The sequence below is a fragment of the Ctenopharyngodon idella genome, chromosome 12 (assembly GCF_019924925.1).
Source record: "Ctenopharyngodon idella isolate HZGC_01 chromosome 12, HZGC01, whole genome shotgun sequence".
Lineage (NCBI taxonomy): Eukaryota > Metazoa > Chordata > Actinopteri > Cypriniformes > Xenocyprididae > Ctenopharyngodon > Ctenopharyngodon idella.
The window spans coordinates 17,874,891-17,894,734 of record NC_067231.1 but is presented as its reverse complement, the minus strand read 5'-3'; the positions used below and the strand labels follow the sequence as shown (position 1 = coordinate 17,894,734).

Below are 19,844 nucleotides of genomic sequence, written 5' to 3'. Positions count from 1 at the left end.
TCAAAATATTGATCAAGGTAAGGATATTGGGGACAAAGCAGTGGTGTCTGAGAATTTTTCTCCAAAACAGTATTGAAATATTTCTTCAGTTGAGCTAAATTAGATATGAATATTATCAAATAGGATCATAAGACTATTAGCTTATTGATTTTTACAATAAGGTCCCATTAGTTGACATTAGTTAAGACATTAACTAACAATGAACAATACATTTGTTACAGTATTTATTAATCTTTTTTATCGTTAGTTAACTGTTCATTGTTCATTGTGAGCTCAGGCCCATTAAATAATATTAACGGATACAACTTTAAATGTTTTCTCCACCATTCTGTTTATTTTCAGTTCAAGCCAGTTCAGCGCAAACTCCACCCTGCAGCCGATTCTAAAGATTTCATTGGTCATGTCAATCACAGTGCTGATTGCCTACACAATGCTTCAACAAATACTAACCCCTAACCCTACCCCACATCCTAACCTTAACCAATGAAATTGGCTGCGGGCGGGATTTTTGCTGGTTTGGGAAAAAAAACTCCTGTTTGCTCTGTGAAATAAGAAAAAATACAACCCTAGGGATGTTTATATGGAGGCCCAAGAGAGGTGAAAATCAGGGATCAGGAGAGGCTTCAAGCTCATCCATTTCTCTCCCGCTCTCTCTTTGTAGAATCCCAGTGCCCTCTGTGTGGTTGCCAAGGTATCTCCACGGCTGTGGATCCTGGCAGTGTGGCAATGGAACTCTGCCATTTAATGGAATTAAAAGGGGATTTAGGGAGATGCATGTGTGTGTTTAGGGGGATTGGTGGCCAGCAGAACTGCGAGGTATGGAGGCGGGGCTTTGCGGTTGCCGCACAGTGTAACAGAGTGTTACGTAACGTGTTTACTAACATACTAGCCAGGAGGCGATTACTTCCCATAGTTCATCCTGACCTGGTCTGATTGATAGCGGCTCTCAATTGGTTCCCGAGCATCTGATTGTTGCTGGGTCAATGAGACGGCCCTATCCTCCCAGCTCCAGAGGACACGGCCTTTTCAGAGCTGTTGGTCTTGTGTATGTTATTAGGTGCCGTATTGGGCTGAGCTTATTTGGATAATCAGAAAGGCCCTCTACTCTCTCTCATTAGTTCAGTCTCTCTCTTTTTGTCCTTCTCTTCGTAATTGTTGGCTGTGTTGTGCTGTGCTCTGCAGTGCATTATATAAATGCATAAACCCTCTGGTGCAATGGTTGCACAGTGCCAGCTAGTGTATGACAGTATCGTTCGGGGCATCGACCAGCACTGTCGTCATGGCAGCCCGTGACTCACAATTGTACCCCGTGCTACTCAGGTCACATGACTCCATCCATGAATAACTCCTTCAGTGATCTCAGCAGAGCCGCCCACTAAGAATGAGTGTTCACACCTGTTTAATGTAAAACAAGACACACATGCACATGGAGCAGCATATCAGCATATATATTTTTTTAAGGTACAATATGTATTTTTTGACCCTCTAGCAGTAAAAAAAAAAAAACTGTTGTTAATGTATTACTCTTAATAATAATGTATATAAAAAAAGTAGATATGACTCTTCAGTAAAATATCACTTTGTGGATCATTAAATATTTTGGACATTACTTTTTTTATATATTTAATATTTTTAAAATAACAAAATAATATAAAAATATTTAATTAACTCTAAATAACTTTTTAGTTAGTCAGTATTGATTTTTTTTCCTCAATTTTTATTCTACTGTACTGTAAAACATTTAGGATGAGGAAAACATCAGTAGTCAAGTTATTTAAAGTTAATTAAATATTTTTAAATATTATTATTATTTTAAAAATATATGAAAAGCAATGTCCAAAATATTTAATGATCAACAAAATATTTCACTGAAGAGTCATATCTATTTTTTATATGCATTATTATTAAGAGTAATACATTAAAGCTGCAGTTCATGACTTTTTTTTGGTTAAAAATGATCCAAAATCAATTTTTGAGCAAGTACGTAACCAGCCAGTGTTCAAAACTATCTCCTTACCTTAACCTGATTCACAACTGTAAGCTTGTAAATAATGTTTTCTAATAAGAGCGATACTGGTGGGTTTCCATGGGAAATTCGAGCGTGCAGCCATTCGTCTTTGCGTCATAACGTCACGTCTGTTTACATGAAGAACGAGTCCCAGCTAGCAGGCTATATGGCATGTGGAGGATGCTACAGGTGGTGGATCATTTATAGCCTTTTCTCACAGCAGCTGCAATAATTAAACTTATCATTTTGATGGTGGATTGTAAATCAGAAAGGTCCAAATGACAATCGTCAGTGACAACTGGAGATTCACCTGTAGTTGAAATTGATATCTCCAGGTAACGTTAATACACACTAAATACACACACATAGTCATGTAATGCTGATGTTGTTAATGTTAAAAATTTGAGAACAAAGTATAACAATAATAATAGTTTGCACGGTTTGACGTGATCCGAGCTAAGCGATCATTAGATTTAATCACCATTGGCAGTGCGATTTATTGTAATGCTTTTTTTCTCAGTTGGTCAGAACAGAAGTGGCAGATTTGTTACTTGTTCAGATTACATTTTCCGGTGAAAATTCTTATTTTGGTCATACTTGCAAGACTACAATCTGTGATTCCGAAGTACAGTATCCACTGGTGCAGTGACTGACAGCAAACATTGGATTCATCCATGCTGAGGATGAATGCGTGAATGAATAACCCATGTAAAGAAGATAAGTCCGCAAATAACTGCAATTGCAGGTTTCAAACAGAGACGGTGACAAAGAGGCAAAATTTAGGGACTGCAGCTATAACAGGAAATTATACTAATTAAACTCATGCTAAACAACATGTATTGCAATACAGTAGAATAAAATGTATTATGCTTAGTTTAAATACATTGCATGATGCTACACTGGTCACCAGTGAGCACCAACATGATGGTCAGATGGGATAATGCAGGCAGACAGACAGATTAACCTGTTGTTAGACCCCAATAAATGGCTTGACAAGCCATATTTCCTGTCTTGTGTTGACATATTTCCATCTGAAACAGGAAGTTTGGGTCCTTTTTGTTGGTTGTGTAGTGTTAGCAAACTATCACTGTTTTTCAGTTAACGTAAAAAATTTTTTGCTGAAGTTGTTGAGCTTAATTTATTAAATTACATATGTCATTGAATCGATCAGTAGGTGATCATAAACATCCCTAGCTTACACAGAGCTGACCTTGTTTAAGAAGAGCGGGAACCCCACGTAACACCTGCCTTAGGTCTGTCACACTCACTGTTCTTCCACATCAGAACATCCTTCTTCATGCCTCTGCCTCAGGAGAACAGGACAAACTGCAGGGCCTCGCTCAAGCTCCGGCTGGACCATGTGGACAGTGTGTGTTTTGTGTGTGAACGTGGGTGTGTATTTATGTAGTAGTGGGAATAGGACATTTGCTCAGCATGCCACTGCCTCCAACCTGGCAGGAGAGCTCTGTGATGCAAGCTGTGTCTCTGCAGTGCTGCTGTCTTTCCTCTCCTGCTTCCCTCTCTCTTTACCTTCCTCTCTCACTTGCTTTCTGCTGGTTAAAAAGGGGAGAGGATGAGGGTATGAAACATACGATGAGTGGAAGAAAGAGTGGAGATTTTGCCTTTATACCCAAGTTGATATATTTGCATAGCGATCGGTGTGCAGGATTGCTTAATGTACTATACATATGAGGGGTGTAAAAAGACATCCAAGGATGTGAAAATAGGTAGATGACATATAACCTGGCTGTAAAAAAAAAAAGATAAAAGATTTTAGGTTCAAATGTACATATTTATAATGAAATGTGTTTTTTCTTTTAAGTTTTGGCTCATCATATTTACTCATATTTTAAAATCATTTTAAATTGTGCTGATTTTTAAGTACAAATATTGTATGTAGCCTCTCAATAAAATATAAGGAAAATGCAATTATAATAATTATAGAATTATGCAATTGCAAAAAATGGGGAAAAAAAGTTTTTATTGTATTTTTTATCTAATAATTGCATCTTTGGTCTACATAAGAGACTTTCAAAAACATTAAAAAATATTGCCCTCCCCAGACTTTATATATATTTGTACTTAAAAATCAGCACAATTTAAAATGATTTTAAAATATGAGTAAATATGGTGAGCCAAAACTTAAAAGAAAAAACACATTTCATTATAAATATGTACATTTGAACCTAAAATCTTTTATCTTTTTTTTTTTTTTTTACAGCCAGGTTATATGTCATCTACCTATTTTCACATCCTTGGATGTCTTTTTACACCCCTCATATGTATAGTACATTAAGCAATCCTGCACACTGATCGCTATGCAAATACGACTTTTGTGTATTTGTACTGATTAGAGACAATTCATTTGTTTTATGATCTTATATTTTGGTTTGCGTCCATCAAGTTACAAATAAAAAGAAAGAAAATATTCAAATAAGATAAATATTTTTACAAATAAAAAGCTTTTTATGTTCGTGGATTATCCAAAATATTGTCAATCAGTGGAGAGAGAGATATAAATAGAGGGAGGTGCATATCTGAGACTCAGATTCCAAAAAGTAATTTACCACATTTATGTTCTCAGAGGATTACACGTTCTTTTGTGAAAGGAAAGTAGAACAATGACAACAAAAAAATTAAATCTATTAAAGTTTAAAAATAATGATGGTTCTCTTTCAAGTCTTAGGCTTCAGCGGACAAATTCATACAAAAATTATGTCAACATGCCCGTCTTGATCAGTGTCCTAGCAAAAATAGTCGGTTATGTAAGTGAACATATAATAGTCGAGAAAGACAACGCATGTGTAACAGTACTGGATCGTGCATGTCTTAAAGGGGAAAAAAAACTATTCCTGCTCCCTGTGTTTTTAATATTAAATCAAACAACAAATGACAAAGAAATCACTCACTGCTCTTGACTGAATAGCTTTTGTAACTTCAGTAATGATTAATCTTTATTTAATTCATACAGTGAAGATAATTTGCAGTGTTATTATATTTGATTACTTTATCCATTTTCTGTACCTAAAAAAGTACCGTTAGATACCTGAAAAACCTGAAAAGCACTGTTTATTTGATTTGAATATTGCTCTATTGTATTTATTTGTGATGTTGCTTGTAGTTTTATTTGTTCTTATTTTCTTTATTTTAATTTGACAGTAGTCCTATTTTCCCTGAACATAGCACATACCGAACCGTACCGAAACCATGACCTTAAAACCGTGACACGTGAGCAATTTGAACCGTTGCACCCCTAGTTTTCAAACAGGTTTCCCAAGCACTCCTACTGCCCCAGACCAACCATCAATCTTATAACAGTGCACTTTTTTTTTCTTCACTTTATTAACATTAGAAGGAGATTTTTTTTCTTATTTGGAAAATGAAAGGAAAGTGTTTAAGTGTAAATTATTATTTCTTTTTTTCAGACCAGCTGGGCTAAGAGAGAACACATTGTGGAGGCTCAGAGGTGAAGATCAGTCAGCGGACAGAAAGTGGACACAGCGTCGTGAGGACAGTGTCTCGGACCACAGACATAGACACAAGCACTTACTCTAACAAACACTGCAAAAGTCACACAGCTGGTTTTAACCAGGCCAGTATTTGCGTTTGACCCCACTTTACCATCTCAGGTGCGGGAAGGCGTTTAGACAGACAGACATTAGTGAGATTCACCTGCCCCCTTGAGAGAAAACATCACTATTATATTCACACCTGTTAGCAGATTCTTTCATTATAATTTTTTTTGTACTCACTGACTAAACACCCATCTCTGACCCACATATTCCTCTCTCATGGGAGTAACATAGAGAACAGCCCAGCAAAGACACTCTTTTCTCACTCTCTCATATTCTCTCTCACACACACACACACACACACACACACACACACTCATCTGCACTGTATTCAGGATGCCCTCCTCCTCCAGCGTGATTAGCTGGGGAAGGATGTGGCTCTTGTGGTGATTGGAGGGGGGAGCGAAGCGGAGCTGGACCCATGTCGTGGAAGCGGAACTACTTTGCGTCAGGCAGCAGTGGGCTGCAGGGGATGTTTACCCCACGCACCATGACCTCCATCGCTCCCAGCAAAGGCCTGAGCAATGAGCCGGGTCAGAACAGCTGCTTCCTAAACAGTGCATTGCAGGTAGGACTGAAATTTGCCTTATGAGTATTGCATTAATGTTTTACTTTAGAGATGCAGTGCACACAGTAACCAAATTGAACATGCCAAGTGATAAATGCAAGTAAAAATTGGCTTTGAAGAAACTGTTGGCTTGTAGTTTTATTATAAACTGCAAAGTAATACAAGCGGAAAACCTGGAGATATCAGGGAATTTCCAGGCCTTAAAAAGTTGGAAACAAATAAAATATAAAAAATCATGTAGAAAAAAAAATGAAATTTCTATACATTAAACAACATTAAAATAAACCATCACATAATATATATAAGTTGTCACAGAATAAGAATACAGTATATGAATAACTCAATTTTGACAAAAATGTCAGATAGAACCTTATAATTCTTATAAAAAGGGGACGATTTGTCAAAATCAAATTATTATCAAAAATATTTCTCTTGGATAGATATTGACACCTGTTTTAAACTTTTGTAACAACATGCAGTTTTACCAAGTGACTGGGACATTTTGTATGTGACATAATGACATCTTCTGTTTGTCACAAATATGCAACAGTTATCAAAAGAAGTTAGCAAAAAGTTTCTTTTGGACCTTGTGTGAACAGGACAGAGAAGAGAAGTTATTGCACTGTTGAAGCAGTATTTAGTATGCTGGGGTGGCTGTAGAGTTCATTCAGAGTGTTCTGGATTTCTCTCTGTTTCTCTCTCTCCCATTTTATCCTTTTCACGCTGCTGTATCTGATGTCACTGTTGGTCTCTGCTGGTCCCAGTTTAGCAGAGCTTTATCTGGGTCTTCCTTGTAGGCTGTCCTCACTTACACCAATATGTCTGGCCAAACAGTCTGTCTACTCATAAATTAAACATCCCTCTCTGTTACCTACCCAACATAGCCTTGGATGTTTCTCTAAAAGCCATTTGACTGCTTTCAAAAGGGATGATCAAAACTACAAACTAGATCCCATATTTTCATAATAGACTAATCAGTACACCTTTTTGGTTCTATATATATCAAAAACTTTATATATATTTTTATCTATATATAGGTCAAAAAGTTTCAAATAATTGTATATTTCATAATAAATAATATATAATATTATAAAATGTTATTGCAATTTTTCTCTTTGAATATTTTTTAAAATTTTATCTATTCCTGTGATGGCAAAGCTGAATTTTCAGTATCATTACTCCAGTCTTCAGTGTCACATGATCCTTCAGAAATCATTCTAATATGCTGATTTGTTGCTCAGTTATTATCTATTATTGGTGCTCACAGTTTTTGCTGCTTCATACATTTTCTTTGATGAATAGTAAGTTCAATGAATTATTAATCTGTAAATCAATAAATAATAAATATTAAAAAAAAAAAAAAAAAAAAAAGCAGGTTATATTGACCCAATAAATCACCCGTCATTGACTATGAACATCAGAAGGTATTGGAAGAAACAGTACAATTAACTAAAATGTATATCTCTTTTGTAATCATTCAATCAGTGTTTCAATCTCAGAAAGACAAACAGCTTCTGAACACTTAGGGCCCTATCATACACCTGGCGCTATGCGGCGCCAGGCGCGACGCATGTGTTTTTTGCTAGTTTCAGCCTGATGCAGTCATTTTCATGTCCAGCACCACATTGTTTAAATAGCAAATGCATTTGCGATTACAGTGTAAAAGATTATTATTGTGTGCATAAAGATAAAAATGCTTTGGTGGAATCCGGCTTGTCACGTAGATGGTCTGCTTGCGCGCTTTAAGCTTGTGCACAAGCAGATCCGTTTCCTCACTAGGGAAGTGTTCATTTTTTCCGCTTGCAAATTCCGCCATGTAAATAGCGAATCTGCCCTGGCACGAGCATAACTGGCTTTTAAAGGGAATGGGAGATGAGACTTTGACTGGTTTATTGCACCTTACGCCCAAAACACACCCATTACTCATTAAGAGAATAGGGACAACCCTTTTAGACCATGCGCCGGGCACGCCAACCTTTTTTCCCGTCCTTAAACAAGCAAAAGTGGATTCGGACATGAACAGCATTTATTAATCTGTAAATCAATAAATAATAAATATTTAAAAAAAAAAAAAGCAGGTTATGTTGACCCAATAAATCACCCGTCATTGACTATGAACATCAGAAGGTATTGAAAGAAACAGTACAATTAACTAAAATGTATATCTCTTTTGTAATCATTCAATCAGTGTTTTAATCGCAGAAAGACAAACAGCTTCTGAACACTTAGGGCCCTATCATACGCCCTAAGTGCATTTGCGCCGTGCACTTTAGGCCATGCGCTTAGATCGTTAAAATAGGGCCCAAAATGTCACTTAAAGTTGCATTTACCTCAGGAAAGTTATCCAGTGTTCACAGTTCATTAGTTAGCTAGAAAAAACACTACAGATGAGCTTATTTATTGTTAATTATATAAATCTGTCATGAAGGCAAGTTATGAAAACTACCTTATGTGCAATTGAAATGTTTGTATACAACTCAGTTTTATTTGAGTGTGATTATTATATCTGAAAATAAACAGCAGTTGAATATAATAGTTTTTGCTCTGATGATAATTTTATCCTTTAATATTATAGTAATGTGCCAAATGAGAGGGTTCCCTGTATAGTTTACAGTATTAGTTTGGAGAGTTTTTTTTCCCTTAAGAACAATTAACATGTAGGCCTATCTGAAATATTTACAAATGAATTAATATCGAATTAAATTCTGTAATATACATAGTATACAATATACATAGTATACACACTGTAATAATGTGATATTTTCTGTGACATTTATCGTACTGTCTGTACTGTAGCTTAAGCATTCAACAGCCATAGACCGATAGATAGATAGATAGATAGACTGATTCATAGATAGATAGATTCATAGATAGATTTATAGTTTCATTGATTGATTTAAAGAACAAAAACAGAGCATTCCAGAATCATCCCTCTCATGCCCAAAAGAGAGAGGTACGATTCATTGAGAAAAAAGAGAAAGGGTGAAGAAAAAGTTATCAAATCATAAAAATTTTATTCTCCCCACTTTAGAGGAATCCTTAATAATCACTTTATAGTCGCTGTAACAGCGCTGGACAGGGATGAGGGAGCAGAATTATGCTCTAGGGTTTTTTCATGTTTCCTTTTTGTTCAGTCGCAACTTACTTAAAAGAGCTAAATCAAATCACGGATCCAGTGAAGTCAAACTAACTTCTTATCAGACGTTAGACAGGAATTCTATTAGCAAGGCCCCTCTAGATTAGCTCATCATGTGTGAGAGACTGTAGCACCGCAGACGATTCTCCAAAGGATCTTATGCATCATGCGTCCTGAGTGCGCTGTTGTAAATGGGTTAACATGGACCCTCTAGGGCGCTTCAATTCAAAAGCCAAGGCCAGCGCTACAGATCTGTTTGAGCTTTTCCAAAATGAGCTCAGCGATGGATGTGCTCATTTTCAGCTGGATCAGGCTGGCCAGGTGTGTGGGAGCAAAAGGTCCGGGCAATAGAGAAAAAAATAGCGCAATAGAGACTTATTAATAGGTAATGAAAAATAAAAATGGGCTATTATACTAATCCTGTGGTCAGAACACAATGCAGGAAAGAGGCTCGGCTAAATGAGTTCTGTGACAGTGGCATCTTTCAGAGAAGCAATTTGCACTTTTCTCACTGTTTCCTTGAGAATTAAAAGAGAGAGCTTGGCCAAAAATGGACAATTCTGTTACCATTTACTCACCCTCACGCTCTTCCAAACCTGTATGACTTTCTTTTTTAAGTGGAACTCAACAAGATTGGGGTCAAAAACAAATTTGGACTCCATTGGTTTTCATTGTGTAGACATTTTTCAAAATATCTTTTGTGTTCCGCAGAGGTTTGGAACGATATGAGGGAGAGTTCATTTTTGGGTGAACTATTCCTTTAAGTCTACCGTCCTGGAAGGCAGGTCGCTCTGAGACCTCAGAGGCTCTACCTAATATCGGTTTGGAAAGGGTCTTGCAGACTCCTCCAGAGATTAGGTGTTTAATTTAAGCCTGGAAGTTGAGTTCTAAATTTCCCCCCTTCATGCACATTCTCATCCCACTGCGACTTAAGTAACACGAAAGGCTCTTAATTTAGCAATTTTTTTTTTTTTTTTTGCTCTGAAATCTGGAAGAGCTTCAGTTGAGAGCCCGGGGCTTACTTTACTGTATCCTGAGATAACCTTGCTGAAATAATTAATACAAATTTTAATCATGTACTTATTATGAAGTGTCTAATCATATCTCAATTTTTTTCTATTCATGAAGTGTCTAATCATATCTCATTTTAAAATGTGTGCAAAAGTACCTAAACTACTGCAGGGTCATTCTGTGAAATGGGTTCCTTTCTTTCTAAAAGTACTTTTCTGTAAGATTTTATACAGTCTGTCAGATAGATAATGCAATTAAGTGTTAGTAAATTGCATTCTGCCATCTCAAGCTAAATTAATACATTTTAATACATGTTTGAATATAATTATCCATTCATAAATGTAACAGGGTTGACAGTAACAAGCTTGACAGTTTTACTATATACTGTAAACTATCGTTCAAAGGTCAAATCAACATATTAGAATGATTTCTTAAGGATCATGTAATGCTGAAGACTGGAAAATCAGAAAGATATTGTGAACACATGGGTTAAGACAACAGTTATAATGTTACTGGATTTTTGACTGTTTTTGGCATCAGCTATTCATTGTTGAAATCATTTTATTACTTATATAAATGAGAAACATGGCACCTGTTTGGTAGAATCACCCTTCAGTGTCGCTAACAACAGAGAAATAATTCTCTCTATATTCATGATTGTTTGAGTATTAAATGGATAGATGGGAAATCATAATGAAGCATATGTTTAGCCTATAAACAGCCTCCAGTGTCACCTGCCCTGTTAGCATACCATGGCTCTTTTTTCTTTGTTTTTATCTCTTTTTTCCTTATTCAGCTGACATTAGTGCTGTTTTACATTGCGCTGTCTGTGTTGCTTGTCTGCCGGAGCACCTGTTCTGAGAGTGTTGTGATTTTTCTCATTAGGACGAGAGCAATAAGCCGCTGTCCACATTAAGCCTTATCAGAGCTCATTTGAATAAACAGCCCGTGTCCTTGACTATAGCTGGGCCAGAACTGTTGCCGGTAATTATCCCGGTCCATGCCATGCCACCTTTGTCTCCCCTCTGGCCCAGGTCACGTGGCTTCCCCTCCTTCATTAATTTATTTCCTCTGCCAGCCAACTTGATCAAATCCAGATTTTATGGTGATTGCGGCACTTAAAAAGCCATTTTTCAGCTGTCTTCCCTCATACCAGCTGTGAATGCAATCATTACTGATAAAAATACCTTGAGATAAAAAATAAATGGTGAAGAAAAACAGAAAGGAACTAATGAGGCATGCCATTGTTTCTTTTACTCCTCACAATGAGTTATTTGCATAATCAAAATATCTCTTTTATTACTGAAACTGCAGAACAGTGTGGCTCTTTCTTTCTTTCTTTCTTTCTTTCTTTCTTTCTTTCTTTCTTTCTTTCTTTCTTTCTTTCTTTCTTTCTTTCTTTCTTTCTTTCTTTCTTTCTTTCTTCCATCCATCCATCCATCCATCCATCCGTCCCTTCCTTCCTTCCTTCCTCTTTCACTTTTATTTTCCCTTTCATTTTCATTCTCTTCCTTCCATTCTTCCTTTTGCCCGTTCTTTTTCTTTCACCTCTTTTTCCTTCCTTACTTCCATTCTTCCTGTTTTACCCTCCTTTTCATTTAATTTCCATCCTTCCTTTATTCCATTTTCTGTCCTTTTTCCTTCCTTAAATCCTATTTTCCTATTTTCTTGTCTTTCATTCTTTCATTCCTTTTTATTTTAATTTTTTTAATTCCTTCCTTCCTTCACTTTCATTTTCCCTTTCATTTTCATTCTCTTACTTCCATTCTTCCTGTTTTACCCTCCTTTTCATTTAATTTCCATCCTTCCTTTATTCCATTTTCTGTCCTTTTTCCTTCCTTAAATCCTATTTTCCTATTTTCTTGTCTTTCATTCTTTCATTCCTTTTTATTTTAATTTTTTTAATTCCTTCCTTCCTTCACTTTCATTTTCCCTTTCATTTTCATTCTCTTCCTTCCATTCTTCCTTTTGCCCATTCTTTTTCCTTCCTCTATTTTTCCTTCCTTCCTTCCTTCCTGTTTTCCCCTCCTTTTCATTTAATTTTCATCCATCCTTTATTCCATTTTCTGTCCTTTTTTTCCTTCCTTACTTCCTATTTTCTTGTCTTTAATTCTTTCATTCCTTTTTATTTTCATTTCCTTCCTTCTCCTTCCTTCCTTCCTTCCTTCCTTATTCTTTCACTTTCATTTTCCCTTTCATTTTTATTCTCTTCCTTCCATTCTTCCTTTTGCCCGTTCTTTTTCCCTCACCTCTTTTTCCTTCCTTACTTCCATCCTTCCTGTTTTCCCCTCCTTTTCATTTAATTTCCATCCTTCCTTTATTCCATTTTCTGTCCTTTTTTCCTTCCTTCCTATTGTCTTGTCTTTCATTACCTTTTTATTTTAATTTCTTTAGTTTCTTACATCCTTCCTTCCTTTTAAATTTTCCTCCTTTTTATTCAGTTTTCTTTTTTTTTTTCTTGTCGTGTTCATATAGTAGTAGTTAATTAGTATGATAAGATAAATAATTAACAACAAAACATCGAGTCCTGATCAGCTTTAACTAAGAGAGACAACCATTACATTTGTGGAAACTGTTTGGGGAATGCTGGCTCAAGGATAAATATGTTTCCATATTCATTTATGGTAATTTATGCACTTTATGTAAGACTAAAAACAAAAAAATATATATATATATCAGTTAACAATGACTGGATATGCCTGTTCACTTCTGTGCACATGGATCTAAAAGCATTACCTTGGGTAACCCCAAAATTAACTATGTTTGGTGTGCAATATTACCATACTGCTTACTTTGCAGTGTACAGTATACTGTGTGATACAGTGTGCAGCAGCATGATAAACAGTGTAATGATTCATATAAAAAATTGCCTAGTGCATGAAGTACAGTATATGCGTGCGTCATACTTTAAAAAATGGAGTGTAATATGGACCTCTGTTGTTGTGAATAGTTGTTTAATGCTTGAAATTAGATTAGTAACACCTATTAAACTGAAATAGCCATTATCTTTGTGTGCCTGTGATGTTGCAGCACTTTCACTCTATGCTGGAAGAGACCAAAACATCACCGTAATTCTAGTCTTGTGTGTATCCGTGTGATGACATGGCAACTACGTCATCTCCTGTCTCACAATACAAAATGTTGCGGCAAGTGTGTAGACAGCTGTTGAAAAAAAAAAATGCAACAACATAAATAAACCTTAAATAGTTAACCTGCAATGGCATACTCTATGTCTGGAGTGTGTTTGTTAAAGGTCTACCTATATTTAGTGTTCAATATCTGTCTAGGTATCTAGAATGAAGCTGAAGTGTTTTTTTAACTTGACAAGCCAGGTGGGCCGTGATTTCTTGTTCACAGAGTGGCTGCGTACAAAGATCTGGAGGCAACGCAAACATCTGCAGGAACTGGCTTGTTTACTGTAGGGATTAATGGACTGGGTTGGAACTAGAAGCTGCATGGAAGAGTCCCAGTGGGCCATTATAGCCCGGCTGTTCTTGTCACACAGCTGTGTGGATGCAGATGTAGGCAGGAGCATCTTCAGCATCTTCAAGGGATAAAGTCCTTAAGCTTTATGGCTATATAGAGGTTTAAGTTTTTAACTGTGAAATGAACTAAATAACATGAATTCATGCCACTCAAATATCACTGAAAGTTCATTGTACTTAATAGAAAAAAGTTAGTAACTTCATTAACTGAATTTATTAAGCTTGCAACAGATTTCTAGTTCCCAGCATGCTTTGCGTCAGACTGAATAAGCAGAGTTAACGTTGAAATTAAGTGTTATTTTGTGTTTTTGCACAAGATTAATATAGGGAGAGATGTGTTAGTGTTTAATGTTATGTTGCAGTTTTGCAAAGAGTAGAGCCTGTCAAGGATTGGCTACAAAACCTTAACACCGTGTCTACACCGGTCGTGAGCGGTGCGATGCGATGTGACAAAAGACAATAGAACCCATTATAATCAGTGATGTTGTCTCCGATGGTAAACTGATGACTCGTTCTATTTATGATGTACTGACATGAAGGACAAATGCTTTGCAACGGGCGCTTTGTCGTGTCCAGTGTAGACAGCTTTCAGCTGTTGCGACACGAGTGACAACAGTCGCGTCCGGTGTAGACACGGTGTAAGACTTTTTTTTATGTTGCTTAACAAAATTTTACATTTTACTGACTTAATCTCTGAGATTGTTGACTTTAAGTTCAAGTTCTTATTAGGGTTTACAGTGTGGGCTGCCTTGTTCACTGTTTTTGGAAGTGCGCACAAACACTCAAACCCCTCCCAGGCTCTTGGCTGGAACATTCCCATGATTTTCTTCATTCAACTGACCATCATTTGCCCGAGTCTTTTCCCTCAGTGCCGTCTGCTTGACTGGAGATCTAGTTTTAGGAAGCCGCCCTGACAGTCTTACCTCCCCATAACCCTATAGAGGAGACTGCAACCTGTCTCTTCTCCTCTCACACCTGTCACACATCTGCAGAGGTTCAGTGACCCAGATTATAAGACCACATTCCATGTCAGTCACCCCCTTTCCCTCGCCTGCCTTACGGCCTGTGCTGTTCTGCTGGTGGTAGAGGGACACTTCTCTCCTGAGGATGGGATGTGTGTGCTTGCTGTCACCATCGTGTAACCTCCTGGAAAACTCTATTGGTCTCATTGTAAAGGAATGATTTATTTAAATTTAGGAAGTCAGGTCTTGTTAGGTCTTGAAAAATTTTTTATGGCCATCTGAAAAAAAGTGTAGTCGTTAGCGAACAATCTCACGTTTCAGTAATGTTTTATGTTTGGACTTCGGTGCTCATTTCCGGTCCGTGTTGAGTCTTGATTTTAGTCCCTTTAACAAGTAGTGTGAAAGGAGTGCTTCGTGTTTTTTTTTTTTTTTTCTTTTTTCCGACACTACAAAGTATGTTCCACTACAAATAATCATTATCCGTCACTTTGACTCTCTGGGTTGTAAAATTTCCATCAATCTTGTGTTTTTATCTGCCTTATTTGTTTATATTTACCTTCCCAGCAGAGGTCCAGGCAATACTTTTTCTGGAATATATACAGTATATTTAAATTTCCTTGTGGACAGCAGTTGTACTTTAAAAAAAAAAATCATAATCAGTCAAAATATTGATCAAGGTAAGGATATTGGGGACAAAGCAGTGGTGTCTGAGAATTTTTCTCCAAAACAGTATTGAAATATTTCTTCAGTTGAGCTAAATTAGATATGAATATTATCAAATAGGATCATAAGACTATTAGCTTATTGATTTTTACAATAAGGTCCCATTAGTTGACATTAGTTAAGACATTAACTAACAATGAACAATACATTTGTTACAGTATTTATTAATCTTTTTTATCGTTAGTTAACTGTTCATTGTTCATTGTGAGCTCAGGCCCATTAAATAATATTAACGGATACAACTTTTGCTTTTAATAATGTATTACTACAAACCAAATTTCTGAAAAACTGAAAACTAATAGACTTTCACATCACATGAAACATAGATAGCATAACAAATGTTTAAACTGAGAAATTTTACACTTTTATCCACTAAATGAGCTCATTTCAAATTTGATGCCTGCTACAGGTCTCAAAAAAGTTGGCACGGGAGCAACAAATCTAAAAAAAAAAAAAAAAGCAAGAAATTTTGGAAAGATTCAGCTGGGAGAACTGAAGTTAATTGATAGCAGGTCTGCAACATGATTAGCTATATTCTGAGTCTCTCAGAAGTAAAGATGGGCAGAGCTGTGAAAGAGTGCCTAAAAAGATTGTGGAATACTTTAAAAACAATGTTCCTCAACATCAAATTGCAAAGGCTTTGCAAATCTTATCATCTACAGTGCATAACATCATCAAAAGATTCAGAGAAACTGGAGAAATCTCTGTGCGTAAGGGATAAGCTCGAAGACCTTTATTGGATGCCCGTGGCCTTCGGACCCTCAGACGACACTGCATCACTCATCGGCATGATTGTGTCAATGACATTACTAAATGAGCCCAGGAATACTTCCAGAAACCACTGTCGGTAAACACAATCCGCCGTGCCATCTACAGATGCCAACTAAAGCTCTGTCATGCAAAAAGGAAGCCACATGTGAACATGGTCCAGAAGCACCGTGAGGCTCATTTAAAATGGACTGTTTCAAAGTGGAAAATTGTTCTATGGTCAGACGAGTCCAAATTTGACATTCTTGTTGGAAATCACGGACGCCGTGCTCTCTGGGCTAAAAAGGAGGGAGACCTTCCAGCGTGTCATCAGCGTTCAGTTCAAAAGCCAGCATCTCTGATGGTATGGGGGTGCATAAGTGCATACGGTATGGACAGCTTGCATGTTTTGGAAGGCACTATGAATGCTGAAAGGTATATAAAGGTTTTAGAGCAACATATGCTCCCCTCCAGACGACGTCTATTTCAGGGAAGGCCTTGTGTATTTCAGCAGGACAATGCAAAACCACATACTGCAGCTATTACAACAGCATGGCTTCATCGTAGAAGAGTCTGGGTGCTGAATTGGCCTGCCTGCAGTCCAGATCTTTCATCTGTAGAGAAAAATATGTCAAAGACCACTACGAACTCTTCAGCAGCTGGAAACCTATATCAGGCAAGAATGGGACCAAATTTCAACACCAAAACTCCAGAAACACATAACCTTGATGCCCAGATGTCTTCACACTGTTTTGAAAAGAAGAGGAGATGCTACACCAAGGTAAACATGCCCTCGTCCCAAATATTTTGAGACCTGTAGCAGGCATCAAATTTGAAATTAGCTCATTCTGTGCATAAAATTTTAAAATTTCTCAGTTTAAACATTTGTTATGTTATCTATGTTCTATTGTGAATAAAATATTGGCTCACGTGATTTGAAAGTCTTTTAGTTTTCATTTTATTCAAATTTAAAAAACACCCCAACATTTCCAGAATTCGGGTTGTAAACGTTGAAATAAACATTAACTAAGATTAATGCTTTGCGAGTATTTTTCATTGTTAGTTCATGTTAACTGTATAGTCTTCTTTTCAAAAGTTAACAAATGGAACCTTATTGTAAAGTTACCCATAATGAAAATATCAGCCTCTTTTGCTGCTCACCACCTGAAGCTCTTATTTAATCAGTAATGTGCCACTTTATGCCGAAACGAGTGCTTGTGATGTGTAGAGCTCTGTTGTTTTGATGCTCTGCACTTAAACTTTATAGAAATGGCAAAATGGTGCAAACAGTGTCTGCAAATTGGTGACCCCTGGTATATACCATATTCATCTCAATATACTTTCTTTTTGTAATGTCCTCTCTCCCCAAATAAGTTCTTGCCCTCTCTATACTGGCTTGTGATTATGCTTAAACATAATGTTCAAATCAAATCTAAAAGAGACTTAATACGAACAGAGAACCTATTGGTTTTAAAATGTAAGGGAACTTGGCTGTGCAAAACTTTCTCTTTGTGTTCATGAATGGACAGAATGGAATATAACATCTCCACCTTTATAAAGATTGAAACTCCCACCAAATTTTACATTTGTAGGAGTTCTGTCTTATTAGAAAGAACATGCCTGTAATATTTGTCTTGGCTTGTTTCCATAATGGCGAGGCATTAGTATAGTACAGGAGTGAGGATGTAACAATGGGAGAGAACTCTATATATGACTTTACAAAGAGAAAAGAGTTCAATAGATATAAATGAAGGAATAGAGGACATAGCCAATAGCCAGTAGCCAATCATATACAATTTTTTTTTTTACAATAACCAAAAGGTTAAAATTGAGTATCTTACATTTTAGACTCAATGCTTCCAGTTAATGTCAAATCAGAATAAACCATCAACCACACAGCAGCCGTGTTTCATTCCTGAGTGAATCAACATTTTTGAAAGAATCAATTCAGTTTAGTGTATGATTCAATGATTCACTCATGAAGAAAGTCATTTGGTTTGTTCCAAAATAACAAGTCTTGAATGAATTGTTTGAGTGAGTGATTCACAGACTCTGACAGTATTTGTCAGACTGATTCATACCAATCTTTTCGAACTATTCATTCGGGAATCAGATTACATTGGTTGTGATGTATGCTTTTGAAGCCGTTCACACAAAATGCGAGTCCACATTCCACTTTACTGCTTTTCCATAGTTTTTCTGTGAACATGCACTACACAAATGCATTTGATTTACCTTCCTGCAAAGTTCAGCTCCAAACCTGATCAAACACACCTGAACCAGCAAATTAAGATCTTCAAGAGCACTTGATAACTACAGACAGGTGTGTTGGATCAGTGTTGGATCTGAACTCTGCAGGTAGGTAAATCTCCAGAAACAGGATTGGGCAACCCTACACTAGACAGATGTGCTTGACCATTGCGCTCGCATCTCGAAATCTTTTGTTGTGGTGTTGAATCTTCAGCAGTGCAAGAGACATATGCATTCTATCCGTGCCACTGGCTTCACAGAGTTTAAGTATATGTATGTTTAAATTAACCTTTGACTGAAGACCTCTGACGTTTTTCTTTCTCTGCATAGTGCCGCAAATTCGCCTTCCTCTCTGGAGTTAGGGATGATCGATTGGTCACTGACGTTGAACGGGAGGGGTACGGTGGTGCATGTGCATCTGTCACTCTGAGTCATTCCAGCCTGCCCGCATGGGATTCACACACATAAACACACACACTTACTTCTCGATGCAGCCCCTCGCCTACTCAGACTTCATAGCATCAGAGCCCTCGCCGCAGGGCTGCTGACGGAGAGTGTAATTTATCACTGTACTTAAAGTTGTCTCTGTTTCCATGAGATCCTCGCCATATTTTCACCATGTTAAACCCAGAGTGAGTGCCTGAGCTGGGGCCCACACTGCAGAATGCTGCCTGTTTAGACTCTGCATTAAGTTATTGTAGTATAAACGATGCTATCTCAATACTTTTTTAGGTTTTTTATTCAGTATCTTGATATTTATGCATTTTTTACTAAATGTTTTTTTCACCATCCTTTGTTGACAGTTACATTGAAAATATTTAATACAAGAAATTAAATACAGTAAAATCTGAAAAAGTCATTGCTTCTATACTTCTATAAAATTTTACTTTTAAAATTTTTTCCTATTGTACCAATAAGATCCAGAATGAATTTTTTTTAAATCAAATATACTGACTAATATGAGTAAATATTTCACATCATGTCACCATGTCAGCTAACTGTCATTACAGTATTAGTAGACTGTCTGCTTAATATCTGTTAAATAATGTTATTGTTATATATTATGTTAATGTTATCCCTCAACAGACATTCTGCTGACAAGAAGTAACTTTGCAACTACATGTCAACTTATTCTACTTACTCGAGCCATAACATCTAACCCTACCCTAACCCCAACAGTCTACTAATATTCTAATAAGAGTTAGTTGACATGTAGTTGACAAGTTACTTACAGTTAGTAGAATGTCTAAAATGGACCATCAAAATAAAGTGTAGATTTTAAATCAAATATGCAATGACTACTATGACTACTAATAATAAATAATATATATATATTTTTTTTTTCAAATTTGCACACATTTTGTAAATCAAATACACTGACT

At 36.6% G+C, this 19,844-nt stretch overlaps 1 protein-coding gene across 8 annotated transcripts in view; it reads left to right on the top strand.

Moving 5' to 3' along the window:
- The window catches only part of usp54b (ubiquitin specific peptidase 54b), a 133,515-nt gene that overhangs the window by 56,775 nt on the left and 56,896 nt on the right, over positions 1 to 19,844 (top strand). For 6 of the 8 annotated variants that reach the window (XM_051914575.1, XM_051914579.1, XM_051914574.1 and 3 more), the window contains exon 1: positions 6,002 to 6,148. The exons of the other annotated variants lie outside the window; for them this stretch is intronic. In XM_051914575.1, coding sequence (XP_051770535.1) covers positions 6,002 to 6,148 — 147 coding nt within the window. Of the gene's footprint in view, positions 1 to 6,001; positions 6,149 to 19,844 lie in introns of those variants that run through there. 8 annotated transcript variants of the gene reach the window in all.